This window comes from Copidosoma floridanum, unplaced genomic scaffold (genome assembly GCF_036245765.1).
Source record: "Copidosoma floridanum isolate Cflo_tuat_1 unplaced genomic scaffold, Cflo_Japanese_pri ptg000030l, whole genome shotgun sequence".
Taxonomy (NCBI): Eukaryota; Metazoa; Arthropoda; class Insecta; order Hymenoptera; family Encyrtidae; genus Copidosoma; species Copidosoma floridanum.
In genome coordinates this window covers 24,618,621-24,636,648 of record NW_028321907.1, presented here as the reverse complement: position 1 = coordinate 24,636,648, position 18,028 = coordinate 24,618,621, and the positions used below count along the sequence as shown (strand labels likewise).

At 32.8% G+C, this 18,028-nt stretch overlaps 1 protein-coding gene across 1 annotated transcript in view; it reads right to left on the bottom strand.

The window, feature by feature from the left end:
• nompB (intraflagellar transport protein 88-like protein nompB) overlaps window positions 1-18,028 on the bottom strand; it is a 730,499-nt gene that overhangs the window by 173,722 nt on the left and 538,749 nt on the right. The window contains exons 8-9 of the mRNA XM_089596148.1: window positions 11,021-11,207; window positions 10,722-10,908 (exon numbers count right to left, since the gene is read on the bottom strand). Coding sequence (XP_089452274.1) covers window positions 10,722-10,908; window positions 11,021-11,207 — 374 coding nt within the window. The remainder of the gene's footprint in view (window positions 1-10,721; window positions 10,909-11,020; window positions 11,208-18,028) is intronic.

Below are 18,028 nucleotides of genomic sequence, written 5' to 3'. Positions count from 1 at the left end.
TAGATCAACGCTTGTCATTACCCCAATATTACTACATTTCGTTAACACTCCGCCCATTTCCTCAGCTCCATTGTGATCACTCAATAGTCGTTCATTTAACTTTCGTGCATCAAGACATATTCGTACCGAACCGTCAGATTTTGAAACTATAGTAAGCGAGTTTACGTATACGCTATCTGAGTGTTCTATTATATTAAGTTTAAGCATTCTTTTAATCTCGTTATCAACCTTTTCTTTTAGCTTGGTGGATACAGGGTAAGGGTATAAAAAGTAAGGTTCATAATTAGTGACTTTTACTTTGTATGTGAATGACTTAAATTGTCCTGGTTCTTTACGAAAAATATGTCTATAATGTTTTATTAAGCATTCAAGTTGGTTCTTATGTGTGTTATTAATGTTTTTTAGCTTTTGTAATTTCTCAGATATCTCGTTGTCAGATATTTGTAAATCTGTAACCAGAACCTCACCATTGGAATTACTAAGCTCTAATTCGTTTTGAATAAATTCTATTGTGTCTAGTTCTTTTATATATGTATTAAATTGTATTACTTTATGTTTGTGTTCGTGAGGAAAAATAATTTCGTCTTTGTCTAAGTGAATTCCTACTTTATTTTTTTTTAAAAACTCAATTCCTAGTATGCAACCACGAATCAGTTTTGGCATTATAAGAAAATCAATTTCCAAATGAATATTTTTTATTTTTACTTCTGCTCTGAACTGTTTTTTAACTTTAAGTGATTTTTCACCGATAAAACCGCATGCTTGGAATCCAATTACCGGAAGAGTAGAAAAAATTTTCCATGCATCGTTGTATTTTTTATTAATGTCTTCGGATATACATGTGAGTTTACTCCCCGTACCCATTAAGGCCTCGAGTCCAACGCCTTTTATCTCAATATTGATTTCCGGGCATATAAAAGCCTTATTGGTTAGCCGATTTTCGCTGTGTGGTTCTTCTAGCAGTGTCTGTTTTAAATCTTCGAATACTGTATGTATTTCAGGTTTGACTACTGAACAAATTTTTATTTGATTTTTATGGTAAATTGAGTAGGAATGGCATGCATTTGTAACAATATTAGACTTATTCTCATCAGTCACTTTTTTTTCAAGCTGGTTATCAAATGGGACCAAAACTTTATATGTACGGGGTATTACATATTCTTAAGTCTTGATCAGTGGATTCCCTTGATTATTGTTAATTTTTGACATTATTTTTAAATTTTTATTAACATATGGTAGCGTGGTAGTATGTAAGGTGTTTGTGTTATTTTTTTGTTCGGGCTTGAATTCATAAATTTTTAATATACTTGTCTTTGTAATGCCCCCTCTGATCGTTGTATCCCATGAAGTATAGGTTTGATAATCTTTAGGGGTCTGGGATACAACGTCTATTTGTTTTCCTGATTTGGGATCTCTTCAATTACATTTATTTGAGTTCCCTGGGTCCCTCGATTGTATGAGCTACTTTGTGGTCTTTCTACGTATGGTCAATTGAAACTATTATTGTTGTTGTTAGTTTGTTGGCTTGAGTTCGTATTTCGGTTTATGGTGGTGTTACTTGTATTGTTACCGTGGTCACGCCAATTGCTATTGGGTGGGTTTGGTGTTGAGGCTCGAAAGTTGCTATGATTCCGCGTAGGGCTTGAGTTTATTTGTCTCCCGGAATCTATGTATAAATTTTCTCGAATCGAAATTGAGCTATTTAACGCGCCTACTGCATCCATAGAATCTAAGAGTTTTATGAGATCGTCAATTTTGTTCATTCCCTGAAGAATTATAGACTGTTGTATGACTTCGTCAAAATGATTTGCGAATTTTTCAACGGCCTCCGCTTTAGTGGGTGGTGCTGATAACATTTTCACGTAACAATACAAATTTAACACGTATTCACTACGGCTCATATTATTTGTGGCTTCACATGCATTCCATTCGAGCGCTTGACGAACTTTAGCTTGTACCGTTGCGCTCCAATATTTATTCAAAAATAAAGTTTTAAAATCATTCATGGAATCTATTCTTTCTTCGGTGTGCTCAAACCAATCAAGTGCCGGGCCTATTAATGCTTGAGATAATACTAATTTAATCGTGTCGGTTTCGATGGAAGTTATCTCAATGTAAGTTTTTAAGGCTTTAAGGAATTTGATTGGTCGATCACTTGCAGCTGCACTAAAAGTGGGTAAATCTACTTTCAATTGGGAAACTCCTCTGCCTTGTACGTTATTTAATTTTCGGGTGATGATCGATTCCACGTCTTTCTTATGTTGGGCGATAGCCTCGTATATGCGATCATCTTCCTGTTCTAAGTTTACTATGGCTTGTGTTTGTGCCGTGACTGTTTGATTAGGTTTTTAAAATGTTTGTGTTGTTTTCCCTATGTTTAGTGCAAGTTGATCGAATTGTTTATTTAATTTATCGAGTATTTCTGATTGTCTAATGAGTTCTGCCGGACGTTGTGCGTTTTTAGTACGTATTTGATTTTGTGTTTGTGTGAGTCGTTCTATATAGGTCTCCAGTGCATCGTACGTATGTGTAAGTCGCATCGATTGTTCTTTTAGTGTGTTCGTTTGTGTAATGACTTTATTTACTTTGTCGATAATTTGTTCCGAATTATTCTCGGGGTTGAGAGGTAGAATTTCAGCCATTAGCTGCTTTTGGACCCCTATGACCTCGAAAATATTTTCATCATTTCTACCCTTTGTATTTGACTGAGGTGACTCCTCTAATGGAAAAATTCAACTTAAATTATCTTCGTTTCCCCCGTGAATCTGAGCCGTTACTTGTTGTGTTTCTTCATTATTGCCCCCTCGTCTTGTTTTAACCATTTTTAAGGAGAACAAATAATACAAAATGTTTAATGAAATTTAATAATGTGTTTATTTATAATATAATACAAGCCAAAGTGGTACTAAACTTTTCTGTGATTTTATGATCACTTTTCAAATTCTTTACCGATTTAAATTCGTTTAGAAAATCCCGTAGTGCTCGATAATTCGGGAGTTTTTTATAAATATGTGTAATTTCCGAATCAAGAAAGGTAAAGTATCTGTTAAAATTACAATCACTTAAATAAAATTTGTTGAGTTCGTTGTTCATTTAAGTAAGGTCTTTTTGTTAGACTAATTTTAATTTATTTATTTTTCTGTTAATAGTATCTATGACTGGCTCTAGGGAATATATGTGTGTGATTTTTGCTTCGAGTTCTTGTAGTTGTTGTTTTTGTGTAGCGTTTTATCTTTCGAGCTCCTCAATTCGTTGCACTATTGCCTGATAATGGAGCCCAGGGTACGCAGTTGGCTTAGTATTCGCCTTTGATTTTGGCATCTACAACATATTGCGGGGTAAACAAATATAAATTTTTTGCACCCATTTAAACACTCCCTCTTACGATTGCGAGTCCCACCAGGGGTACCATTCACGACTTCCCTTTCTTTGAATATAACCCCGGTTAATTGGTGGTGGTAACAATTGGCTAAGAATATTATCTGTACCGAGGAAACTCTAAGATTAGGAACCAACACTCAAACAATGATTGTGTTTATATGTCGGAGGGCGGGTTCGTTGCCCTGTGTAAAAGAGCGAAATTGCTCAGAATGCCGATTATATACAATACTTAAAAATAATTATTATCAAGTTTCAAAATTTATATCTTGAATAATCAATTAATTCCTGCACCATATACAGCAATTGTTTATTGATTATTACTTTATTGAATTCTCCTGAATATTCCCTTAATTTAATTAATTTAATAATTTAATATCTTTTTTAACTTATTCAATATTTTTCTAATCTAATATCTTTTTTCATTTATTCCTGTCCCTTTTTGGGGTACAGATAATATTCTCAGTTTATATAAACGATTTTAAACCTTAACAGCTATTTTTCTAGTTTTTATCTTAAACTATAAAAGGAACTCGCAATCTTACGTGGAGGGAAAGGTTTGCTTAAATAAGTACGATCAATTTATTTTTAATTATTTTATATTTATTTAGTTATATAATTCTAAGGAAATTGTATCTTCAGTTTTTACATGTATTAATTGTATTTGAGTTATCGCGATTATTTACGTTAATAATGAAAAAAGGAAATATATAATATACTCGATAATATACTTAAAATTTATCCGCCCTTTTATTAGAGAATTTTACATAAATGACAATTTGAATTTTCCCTCCTTACCATCTCTGCTTAAACACGTTAGGTTAGACTAATACGAATTTTTATTCTAACCACGGAAAGTTAGTGTTGGGTAACTACCTATCCTACCAAGTCACGTAAGGTTAGGTCGTTCTCAGGGCCCTTGGGTATCTTGAGCACTGCTCAAGTCGTCGACCCAGGAACTTCGCCTAAGAACGTGGTCGCTAACCCTAGTGCCTCGACTACTTGGAGATGCGTCGTCTCCACGCTTTAAACGGTCGAGCACTGAAAGTCCAAGTAGATACCGGTTAGTTGAAGTGTTTCCTGTTGGTGGTGTACAAACTTACTTTTCAGCTATCAGCCTTCGTACTTCGTCTCTTACTCTTCCTTTGTGCTCGTCGTGGTATTGTACCGGTGCACGGGAAAATCCCAGGTCTGGATGAGCAACGGAGTTTCCGCGTCCCAGGCTCGCTGGAAGAGGACTTGCTTTGCATTGCGCACTGGTGCCTTTTATGCTAACGTTATTTTCTTTTGAGAAGCAGGTTTTCCCTTTTTTGGGGGAACGCGCTTTAGCGTTTTCTTAACGTACTAGACGGACATTTCCCGCGTGCGGCGTTCAAATTTGAATTTTCAAATAGAAATTCTTTTATAAAATGAAATATATGTGTGTATAAAGAAAATGTGTACTATTGAATTTTCTATTAGACGGATTCTTTATTACAAGAAAATAGAATAAATAAAAGAATATAAATATAAATGTAAAGCGTGTATTATAAATTCTAGGTGATAGAAGTGCCTCCTTGCAATGGCTTATGTAACAGTAAAAGATTACTGATTAAAAAAACTACTTGAATACAATATTGAAGCAAAAATTGAAACTAGAATTAATTTAATAAGTTTGTTATACCAAAAGTAACTCCTAACACAGAAAATTTATTAATACTACATTTTATTTTATACAGGAAACAATTTCCTTTAGTCTTAGCGTTTTTTTTAATGACTATCAATCAATCTCAAGGTCAAAGTTTTTATAATATTGGATTTTGCGGGTTCGATTCCCGGCCAGTGCACCTCTCCCGAGCAAGTGCCTTTGTGAATTTCACAAGTGCTTTTTCACCACGCAAGGCTCCTTGTAAAGATATGGGGTGATCTTCTTGCAGCAAAATGGCCTACGACATAGATTCTTCGCTCTCGAGGTGTTTTATGTGACATTATCACCGTATTAACGAGCATCAAAGTGTATCCAATAATGCATAACGTGTAACCAATAACGTAACATGTTATCAATACTGTAATATTGTTACTAATATTATGTAAAATGTGCCTTACTATACCAAGGTTAAATGTACTTGATTACAGTAAAGCCTAAAGAATAAATACACTACGTTAGTAGGTATTTACTTAAAAAAATAATAATAATAAAAAAAAAAAAATAATATTGAATTATACTTCAAAAATCGTTGTTTTCACATGGTCGATTATACGTCGTGTTATCAAGATGTAAAAATGAAAATGGAGTTTATATTCTAATCAAACGTGATTATAATTTAGCAATAGAAAATATTGTTTAGAAAGAAATCTTTGATGTTAAATAATCTAAAGTAGATACAAAAAATTTAATTTCTTTACGTTAGCAAAAGTATGAAATTGTACCAAACACTCTAGCCCAGTTCATTTAAACTATAAATAAATGTATTAAATCAATGAAATTGTTATTTAAACATTGTTTCATGATGATGCACATTATTTGACATATTTCAATAAATATAATTTAGATCTTATTGAGGTAAATAGGGCTAGGAGCAAGGTCTATGGTTTCAACATTTTATAAGTTTATTCGTCGTAATTAATGAAGTATAAATATATAATGTCATACCCTTGTACATATTCAATAATCAATTAATAAGCTTTAAAAAAAATTAGGAAAAAACCAGAGCACCATAGCACTACCTCAACGGTGGTGTGGAAATGTGCTAATGTGCTAGAAACCAGGAGCTTTCTTAAAACTATAAAGAAAGCTGGGACAGAAGGTGCAAATAGTCATGTAACTAGAAATGATATAAAACTGAGAAAATTTTACCTCATTTAGAGATACGGCTAAAGGGTAACTAGAGGAAGTTCTTTAAAATTGTGTTGGATTATCTGGTTATTGGGTTATAAGGTTATGAGGAGAGGGTGGAACAGACTAAACCAAAATTCAACTCAAAAAAAATAATGTAAAAACTGACCATATAGGAATGTGATAAAAAATTATACAGCTAGAATAATTATTACATAAACATTCCACGAATAAGAAATAATCACGTAGAGCTAAGAAGTAGTGATAAGTAGCTGTTAAGAAATTGTGAGGAGGCTGTGAGGTTTTCTTAAAAAGTGTTAGGAAAGCTGAGAGTGGGCGTGCAAAAAGTAATTAAACAAAAATTCAACCCAATAATAATATAGTTAAAACTGATAGAATTTTACCTTATTTCGAGAAGGGCTGAGAGGGGGTGGAGGAGGGGTTGAGGGCTCATTGAAATTGAGTGGGGTGATTGATGGAGTTGAGGAGGGGTGGAGGGGGGCTAACTGAAAGCTTAGCCCAACAAAAATAACGTAAAAACTGTTAGAACTTTACCTTTTTAGAGGATGGCTGAGGCGGTACTGATGGGGGCCAAGGAGGAGTGGAGGGGGAACAGAATAGCCCCCTAAAATCACTATATAATATAGGAAGATATAACCAGTGTATAGTATTTTGTATACCGTTTGCGTAGTGTATGCGCGTAAGCAATTGAGCATACGCATCTGAATACATGTGTAACTTGTGTTATTGTATAGAAGCGTGCATGTATGTGTGTATATAATTCACACATCGGCTAGTTAATATTTTAATAAATTAAATTACCACAAAAAAAGTTGGATGCATGGTAAATCATTGCCAACAGCCAACATTGATTCGAAATTTTTTTAGAACTTGTCGTAACCTTTAAATAATTAAAAACAAGTTATATCTTAAAATGGAAGGAAGATGAATCAGAAATGAAAATTTGTACAGATTTTCTGAAATTAAAAAAAAAACAACAAGATGCATTAAAAAGCATTAAGATCTGTTAAAAAATTTTTTTTTAAAACTGTATAGTGATTAGTACAGAATCAAAATCATGCAAAATAATTTTATACTGTTATATCATATAACCCCCAAAATTACGAAAATACGCAATATCTTTAAAAGGAAGAAAAATATACCGAAAAAAATGATTTTTACGGTTTTTTTGGGGGTAAATAAACAATGCAGCATACAAATAGTAAAATGTTTTATTATAAGAAAACATAATCTCAAAGTTCTGTGTTACGGATATTTCTCTATGAAATTGAGGTGAACAGTTTTAGGAGAAACTAGCAGCCCCCCGTCTCGGCTTCGCCCGAGACTTAGTAAATAAAACACCATAGTGTGTTGACATGTAACGTGAAACATTTTAAGTTAGAAATTTTACACATATTCCTAATACATCTCAGAACAAAACTCTTCTTATTAAAAACATATTTTTTCGGAATCCATATAAATTATTTGGTCAAATAATGTGTAAAAATTCAAAAAAATAATTATGCTGAAAAGTACCGTGCGTTTTTTATGCCATAAAATAATCGGTGTCCATAAAAAGCCGTTGATTTACAGTTTCTCCCGTATAATTCACGAAAACAGCTATTTTTTTAAGCTGTTAAGATTTTAAACCCCCAAAAAATTTATATTAAAAAAAAATTTTTTTTCTCATATCTCACAACTTTATTACCTGGGTCCGTACCATATAACTATTTTTCTGTACATCAGCCTATGTTATAACATAGGCCCGCAAAGCTAAAAAAAATTATATGGTACGGCTCCAGAGCAACAAAGTCCTGGACCTTAAACCCTACATTTTTATTGCCACAAAAACACAAATACATTTTCTACTCATTAAAAAATCTGAAGTAGGATCTTTAAAGATTTCTGAGATTGCTGTGAGGGTACAATGAAAAGCTGATCTCTCACGTAATAGACTCTTTAGTTGTCGATTTTGACGCTGCTGTTTTAATCTCGATAAATTTTCTGCGTCAGTTTCTTGACACCTAAGTAAAATTGTATTTGTTAGATACACTTGAAGTTTTTCTTCCAATTTACCCTCTTGCGACTTTTGGCATGCTTAAAATTTGTGTGACCCCTAAAGGCCGTTTTCTGTCAACTTTGTAAAGTTCTAATATATTTGTTGGCAATGTAGTTCGACGTCCGATGGTCCTAAAAAAGACCGGTAAGCTTCTTAAGTTAATCTTTCTTGACTGCAGTTAACAGCAATTGTGACTGCCTAGATACCTCAGGGTGATTTTCTCTGGCTTGCTGTTGAAGACTCAGACTGATTAGGAGAAAAATAACAAAGTCCGAAGCTTTGGGGCTAGTTGTAGTGCTCTTTCCCAACGTCTCCCGGTATAACGTCAACGACGTTGGTGTCTAAAGCACCTTTTTTATTTGCAGATTCAGTTGTTTTGGTGATCTTAGATGGGGAGATTGGTTAGTGATACTTGTCCAGTGGAGGCTGTCCCATTGGCTCAAGTTTTTTTTCCTTCATAGCTGTTATAGGTTTGCCCAACGCAGACCTTGGAGAGGATCAGTGATTCCCGGTTGAATGCTTAGAGTCGAGAGGGTAGTATAGGGTCGTCGGTCACTGGGTTTTCCAGCCTTGCGAAGAACAACTCCGCAGTGACGTCTGCTAGTGAATGGCTGACTTGGTTTAATAGTGCCTGTTTTTAGTTAATGTACTCTTTTAGTCAACGAATCGCTTCTGGAAATGGTAATAAAAATGTAGTTATTGGCAAGGTAGTTTACACTTAGGTGGATCCTAAAAAGAACCGATGAAATTGATGGTTAAGTAGGGAACGTAACTACTTATAATGGCCCTAAAAAGCGCCAGTGGTGAAACTTCCAGGCTATTCTTATTCTTGATGATAAAGAGCTGGCTACGGTTGCTTGATTCTTACCCTGGGAGTCTTGATGTATGGAGACTGTGATGGAGGGAGGTACGCCGCTGACCAAAGAATATCTCGTCTCGGGTCGTTCCCCGGATAACCAACCGCTCATCGTTAGACGGGAACATGTGGGTAAGTGCGTTGGGGACGCGACGATCAAGAAGGTAGCCGTTGTGGCTATGCCCCTCAGAGCTGTTTTCCCTTGCTTAAATTTGTAGCCACAAATTCTCTAACTGCACAGGTGGGATGGTGGAACTACCACACAACTCTGATGAGTTTGAGCAGATTGTGCTCTGGCTAGATATGTCTCCTGGTATTGTGGCAGAGACGGCATCGGTTGGAATTAATTTTTTTTTAATTGATCACACTCGTCGAGATTTAGGGTGAATGGACACCTAGGTCCCTTCCCCCTTAGAGAAGAGTGTCGTCTGTAACCGGGATACCCAGCTGCAAGACTATCATCAGCATTCTCTATACAGCTTGTTGAATTGCCGAAGCTCGACTACAACACTATGAAGACGCTCCAGCCTATTATAACTTCACTTATTTAATTTTGTTGCAGGTAGCTTCGATTTTATGTCGACGCCACCAAGCGGATTTCACTGAACTAAAGTGAAAAGCTGGCGTATTTTTGCAAAACTTTGAGCACATTTATTGCTATTGTTATTAAATTTTTTAAGATAAAAACTATACTAAAACTATCTAGGAAGTATTATAAATCAGTGTGCGAAATTTCAACAACATCGGTTCAGTAGTATTCGCGGTTAGTGATTACAACGGTTTTAGCGCTTTTGCTTTATATATTATATATTATTTTTTTTTTATTTATATATTTTTTATATTAAAAGTAAGTTTTTATATTATTTATGTTAGTAAGATTTCATTATGTTTGCAAAATTATTACAGAGAAGTAGAATGTATTTTTTATTCTTTTCTTTAAACATACCCCTTAAAATTATTTAAATAACGCAATATCACAAACATGAAGGTATATAGATATACAAGTTTAATAACTTTGCCAAATACTGACATGTTTTTCTTTGGGATAAGATATTAATCTTGCTTAGGTACTGCAAGAGTTGTAATATGAATTTAAGAATTTAACTATTTTTCATTGATCTCATGGGTTTTGCAATCTTTTCTTTCATTTAATACTTTTGAATAAGTTACATTAGAAATACTATACATATATAAAAAGGCATTAAATATTATTATGGTTTCTGCTACTAAAATAACTACTGTATCATGTAACACTGTATTAGATTATCATTTTTGTTATTTTTTTTTTTTTTTTTTTTTTTTGGTAGATATCCAACATATTAAAGTTGTCTATCCTTATACTTTAAAGTAAAATTAGTTTTATTGACGGAGTCCTTAAAAGTCACGAAATTAATGTTACGGTAAATTTAACTATCTATTAGTAAAAGTAAAAAACGTCTTAGACTTTAGTATCTTTAGACAAAGTGAAGTCAACTTTGTAAGTTACATTTCTTTGTACATTCCAATACAAGCTCACTGCACAGTTCTGTTGTATGGATCATTGTTGAGGATGATTTAGTTATCAAACAGTAAATATTTAATAAGGATGTAGATAAAATTAAGTGTTTACCAACCAAGATTGTATAGTGCCTGAACGTGGTTTGGATCATTCTCCAGGGCACATAGCAAATACTCCTTGGCACTTTCCAGCTCGTTCCTTGCAATGGAGCATGCTGATAAATTGACGTAGGCAGCAGCACTATAATTGTCCCTGCTCTTTGCCAACTCGGCGTACTTTTCTGCCAGCTTTAGCTCACCCTGCTAAATTATTCAACCATAACAGTTATTGTACATTCGTATGAAATAAAAATATGTTGATATAAATCTTCTACTTAATGTATTAGTTATTATGAATATTTGCACATTCACTTACAAGAAAATAAATGAAAGATAGTACAGTTGATGCAGAGCTATTAATTTTTGTATCTTGGTTCTCGAAGACGTTTAAGGAATTGATAGCCATTCCTACCTCGCGATTGTGTAAGAAGACCATCGCCTTGTCAATCTCTAGATTGGTTGCTAGCTGATTGTATGTCGACAACTTGATGGCGTCAATACACCTATGTTAGAAATAACGTCACTGTATTCAGTTATGAATTTGTAAAATGATGTTACATTTTGTACATAGGTTTTAATATTATATAACATTGAAGTAGTGCTGCAGACTTTTGTCATTATTATCATCGCTGATCTACTTACTGCAACCTACTAAATAATATAAAAATTTCTTTTTTTTAATTTTATGTGATATGATTTAGTAAACCACTAAATACATCACCACTCTACCACCTGTTGAATACCCCCATTTCTGCGGTTCCTCTCAATTTAAATTATTATCATTTCTTGTACGTGTTTTTTTTCAATAATGGTTAATATTATTACAAAGTACTCTTTAAAAACTTGAGAGACTGAGGGTGCTTACTATACGCCTATGCACAGTATATTGTTCTGTGCTTTCGTTCCGATAATATTCCCTCACTAACCCCCAATAATTCAAAAAGCCCACCACAAGTTAGGAGAAAATCTGTCTAGTTGCTGTGTTATTTTAAATTAATAAATATATTGAGAGCACTCCCTCTGCCCAGCACCGCTGACCCACATTATTTATCTGGTCCTTTACTGCTCTTTCACTGCTTATGTAGAATCTTTTTAAAAAATTGACTATATAACACGGCCTTTGCCCTACTTTTTTCTGAGAAATATTTGTAAGTACTTAAAAAAAAAATTTCTACTCAAAATAAACTTTCTTATCATTCAAAAAGAGTTGTTTTAAATTAAAAATTTGTCAATGTATTCTTTTATTACACTCTGGAGGTAAACAGATAGAATTCATACATACTTATAATTACATAAAAGTACCTGATGATTAATAACTCTCAGTACTACCCCTATGGAAATCTCAATCTCAACATTAATCATAATCAATTTTCTTTACTTAACAATATGTATACAAATTTTCATAATGTCTGTTATGGTAAAGAAAGAAAACCTATGATTAATAAACACGATTTTATTACATACATGCCACTCATTGTTATTGACTGTTCAAAACAAAATAAAGCTTTGAAAAGTGCACCAGTTGATGTGCGTTTGGAATTCGAGACAAGAGATATTTTTTCGCAAGGAACAGCTGCTTATTGTCTGATTCTACATGATTGCATAGTTGAGTATAACCCCGTGAGTAGGGATGTGAGGAAACTTGTCTAAAATTGCTCATAAAAAATAAAACAATAGTCATTTAACTCAGTCTATGCTGTCATGGAGTATGTAATGGACATGCAAGGCTTTAAAAAGCCTGGCAATGATTATGTGTTACAAAAATAAGCAATTCTTTCATTTAGTGAGAACGTTGAACCACATGTGTTTCTTTTGAAACCACCATTTCCTTGGCGTAAGTTAAGTCAAAAGTATAAATTTGAAAATTTATTGCTTGATCTTTACTATCATGGATTACATTAGAAATTTTGTAATATTAACTATATAGAAGAGCACGCGGTGGTTCAGTCGGCTAGGCTTAGATTGGCACGCGGGAGACCGTGGTTCGATTCCCGGCCAGTGCGACTTGTCGGACAAGTACCTCTGTGATTTTTCACATGTGCTTTTTCACCCCGCAATGCTCCTCGAGGAGGGCTTAGGCGACCTCCTCGCATCAAAATTGCCTAATTTCCCCCTCCCAGTAATGGGAGGCCTCCCATCCCCTCTTCCCTTCCTTCTCCAAAGTGCTAAGTGCCCATACTAGTGCCCTTATTAAAAAAGGAGCCAGATGTAGAGCACTATAATATATAAAAAATAAATAAATAAACTGTATAGAAGTTGGGAATGTACTACGAGAAAATCTCAAAGATGCTAAGAAAATTTTTGTAATTGGAGAATTGAAGAAAAGATGGCTCGAAAAGCTGGGGCCTCCTCGCAAGTACAACACATGGGACCGTCCCCATGTATATAACAAATGCACGCAATACTTACCTAAAAAAAGCCAATAGAACCTCCCACCATATGTAGACAGCTTCCTTAATAATTTTGTATGCCGTTTGAATTGAACTTGATTCATTCTCGACCACTAGCTGAAATTATTAGTGCGGTGCGCTAGTGATCTTAGCCGTAGACTAACACGACTGACATACTTGCTTTTTATGTGCTTACTTTTTATTTGTCTGTAACATTAGGTATGACGAGTAAGTATAAGTCTTGTTTGTTTACAGCTAAGATCACTAACACCCCGTACTAATGAGTTCACCTATAATAGTCGAGAACGAAACGAGCTCAATTCCTTTCCTTTATTTTCTCCCCTTTTTTCAAAATTTTCTACTATATGTGCATGATAAGTTGTAGTACATAAAGCGTGCATAGTGTATTATAATATTAAAAGTGATAATCAGATAAAACTTATGTGGTTTCACTATATTGCTTATTGTGTATTACTAATTATAATCAAGTAAATGACAAATTAACGTATTTAATAAATAAGCTTGTATGAAACTAAAAAATCAAGTTATGAAAAAGTTGTTGAAAAATAAAAGCAAGTTTGCTTATTCACGTAGAAAGAGTAACAAGACATATAAGGGAATATCACATTCCATCTACACATGCAATTTATAATTGTCTTTAATGCCAGTACTACACAGCATAGTTTATTTACAGTTGCTTGTGGACTGATGGTAACTATAATAAGAATATGAATCATTTTTATACATTGTAAATAAGAAATATTCATGTACCCTGCTATAAAAGAAGAATTCAGGTCCAATCGGCTCGCACTATTTTGTCGATTGAAATGAATCAACTTTAATAAGACTTTACGATATTTTCATTTTTAATCGACTTTAATAGTCAAAAGTGTCATTAAAATCAATCGACTTGAATCAACATGCTGGATCTGGGCAAGTCAATTGATTTCAATAGGCAAAAGTGATACTGAAGTCAATCGACTTGAATCGGCATTTTAGATCTGGGCAAGTCAATCGGTTTCAGTGGGCAAAAGTGATACTTAAGTCAATTGACTTAAAACGGGATTTTGGATCTGGGCAGATCAATCGGTTCCAATAGGCAAAAGTGATAGTGAAGTCAATTGACTTGATCGGTGTTCATATAATTAATCTGTTCCAATAGGACTTTTTGGTATTAAGGTTCACCATTGGAACCGATTGAAATTTTTTGAATCGACTTGAATCGACCTTTTATAGCAGGGTTCATAATTATATATAATTTAAAAAATGTATTGTATAGTAAGCATTGAGTACACTTAAATCTTACAGAATTGTTTAATGAATTCTCTTTATTGCTCTTAAATTATATTTGTTTACATGCCATGTGTCAGTACGAGATAAATATTACTTTTACATAACTTACTTGCTTTTTTAATAAAATGAGTCATATGTGACATACATAAAGCATTATAACTTATTCAATACTAATACACAATCTTGTTTTTTTTTAAATTACCGTCAGCGATGTAAAATTAGCTACATTTCTATTAGATGTTTTTTTTTTTTTTTTTTTTTTTTTCTTGTTTGAACATTTGATTTTAATAATAATATCTTTACCAACGCCATCTGGCAATGCACAAAATATAGAAGAAGTCAATCCAAGTCCAGGCTGCTCTACAAAAATTTTCTCAAATCCAAGAACACTTATCTTTTAAATTTTTTCATGGTATTATTTAAGATAATTTAATTTTTTTTTTAACACCTACTATTCTTTTGAATAAACTCTGAAGTCTCACAATGTGCAGTTTCATGAATTACAGATGCTGTTATTCTTTTATATCTAAATTTATACTACGATGAACTATCACTTAGCTGCTGAGTCTTTATTGCTATTTCTTAGTATACATAATTAATTTATTTATTCTATGCTAATTCTAAAAAACTTGTAACATTGATTCTCTCTTCAACAGGCAATGACAAAAGCATTTGACGAATGGACAAATAATTTGTACAGTTTTTTTTTTTTTTTTTTTTTTTTAATTCAACTGTATATCTAGAAAGATGAACATCCACCTATTTTTTTGCAGCTCTTCAATGAAACTTGTAAAAAAAAAATATTACAATCTGAAAACATGAAATCACATTCATCAGATACAGAATTTTTTATCTTACAGAATAGTAGAAACACTGTTAAGTACCAATGCCTGATAGAACTAAATTTCTTCCAATAACTTACAGTTTTCGTAGTAGATTTTTCTTGACTCCAACGATAGGTTCATGATAAAAATCTGAATGCGTACTCGCACCCACCTATACAACAAAACAAAAGTAAAAACTCAATTTAAAAACATGCGTTTGAAAGGTAAAATATAGTTACTACAGGAATACTTGCAGCTGCATCACAACTTAAGCATTGGACACTTTTAATTCCTACTCTGTTTGCTTTATCAGTAAGCAGTAAACCAAACAACTCGGGCTATAAATTTTGTGTTCTGGACAAATTTGAGATTTCGGTTAGAGTACATTAGTAGAGTTGTCATCTGCAAAATTAATTATAAACTAGGACAATGAATTCAAAAAATTTCAACATTTCTTATGGAACTACAACGTTATGTTGCTATTTTGTTTACATACATTGTCACAAACATATATATTTATATACTTACAGTTCCTCTAATATTTTAACAGATCAAGTCTAATATTAGACGCATGATATGAAATGTATTTTTTTAAATGTATTTTTAACTGGTACGTACAGTTTTATTATAAGAAAAGAGAAATTCAATTAGTATAAATTACAAGCCCTCACGAAAAACAAATTGAAATCTTTGTAAAGCCGAATACATATCCTTAAAACTTTTGTACCATAAGAAAGTTTTGATTATAAAAATATTTCTCCAACCTATACTAATGAATTTTAATAGTTTTTTAAAAATAATATGAAAAATATTTTATCTGTATATTTTATCCATATTATATTTTTATTTATTTAAAAAATGTGTACTCATTAAACAATGCTCTTTAATAACATGTTTTTACTTTCTACTAATTAATTCTAAATAATGATTTATTATTACATAAGCTCAAAAATTACGCAAAATTAAAAAAAGGAAATAGTACGTTGTAAGTGCAAAATAAAAACAACGATCTAACGGGAGTTTCTTGATATAAATCACGAAGTAATATAGAAGGAGAGAAAACTCCATGCGTTAAAAATGGGGACAGTTTTTCGACAGAGATCATATATACGTTTATATATATATATATATATATATATATATATATATATATATATATACATATACATATACATATATATATATATATATATATATATATATATATATATATATATATATATATATATATAAGGGATCTCACGTAACTAGTATCACAGCCATCAAGCGTAATAAATGGGAGCTCGAATCCCACGGTAAATCGCAAACTACCTTACCTTTCGACCCAATCTACCTTACCCTCTTTACTTGAACTCAAGCTACCTGACCCTGTATATAAGTTAAATACAACTTTCACATTTTACAATGTATGACGGACGTGGTAGCCAAGTGATCTAAAACAACTACATCGCGCAGTGCTATTCAATCGATACGCATGTAATTTTTTCTTTTTCCTTTTTTTTTAATAATTAATTTGTAATAAACGAACCTACATACAATATTTTAATCATAATATGTCGTATGAATAATAAAAATTATAGAAATAAATATATATTTAAATAATATATTAATTTATAACAATTAATTTATGAATGTGTTGTGAATCCATAAACGTGTTGAAACGGTCCACTTTGTGAAGGGTAATTCGTGAAGGAAAGTGGATCGTGGTATAACGGCAGACAGAAGAGCTGAGGAGACACGCAACCAAAAAGAAACGAACTCAAAAATTAATCTTATTTAATTCTTGGTATTTATTCAAATTTCTCAATTGACAGAAAAAAGGGCCTTTAATATCAATCAAATAAAATCATAAGAAACTAAAGAACTGAAATCGATTATCTTACACAATAAATCATTTTTTATCATTGAAAACAAACAAAAACAAAGGAATTTTATGTATGATTATTTTTGTTTCTGCGAAATCTGACTTAATTACAGAACGTGATTTTTTACAAAATTAAGAGAAATTAAATAACAAAATATCGACGAGATTCTATCATAAAAAAAACTACATTATCGCAGAAGACTCGTTTTTGTAGAATTCTCCTTATATCTCCCCGTCACAAATATTTCACCTTTGTACATCAGATTTGTTTACCTCAAGTCTAGGCGTGAAAACTATGTTATGATAACTCAAAATACGACTCTTCAACGGGAGAGTTTCAAAGTTCGAACAATAATAGTAAGACGCATATGTATAAGATCGCTATATATTAGAAGAAAAGCATCGCGAGTAAGATCAAAACGTACCACGGTTGAATACCTCAAATTCTTTATGAATGTAATATGCAAAAATCAAAAATTCAAAATTAACCAAGAGACAGAATTGACCAAAGGCACATAATTCGAGCACACATACAATCAATACTACTGTGCGGATCGTTACACAAGAGCGTCGCCGATTCAATCGAAAACTTATAATAAAAAATAAATAAAAACCCTTAAGGATGACACAAAAAGTGGTCAGAAGGTCACCTCTCGGTTGACTGAACAACAGGGGATTTCTACCGACTAACTAAATGATCCCACGAAGTGAGATCAACGCTTGTCATCAAGCTTAAAAGAAAAAAAAACCAATCGGATTCTTCCCCAAACACAATAAACACTCCGTTAAAGGAAAACTATGGCTTCCAAGGCAAAGGAAACACCGGAGAAAACTCCTCCAAACTAAATCACGCTCACCGGGAGACTCAACATGCACAAAAAAAAATCTCCTTCGTATCCGATCGCTGACCTAAGGCCACCACTTGGTTGATCAATTAAGCAACCAGGGATTTC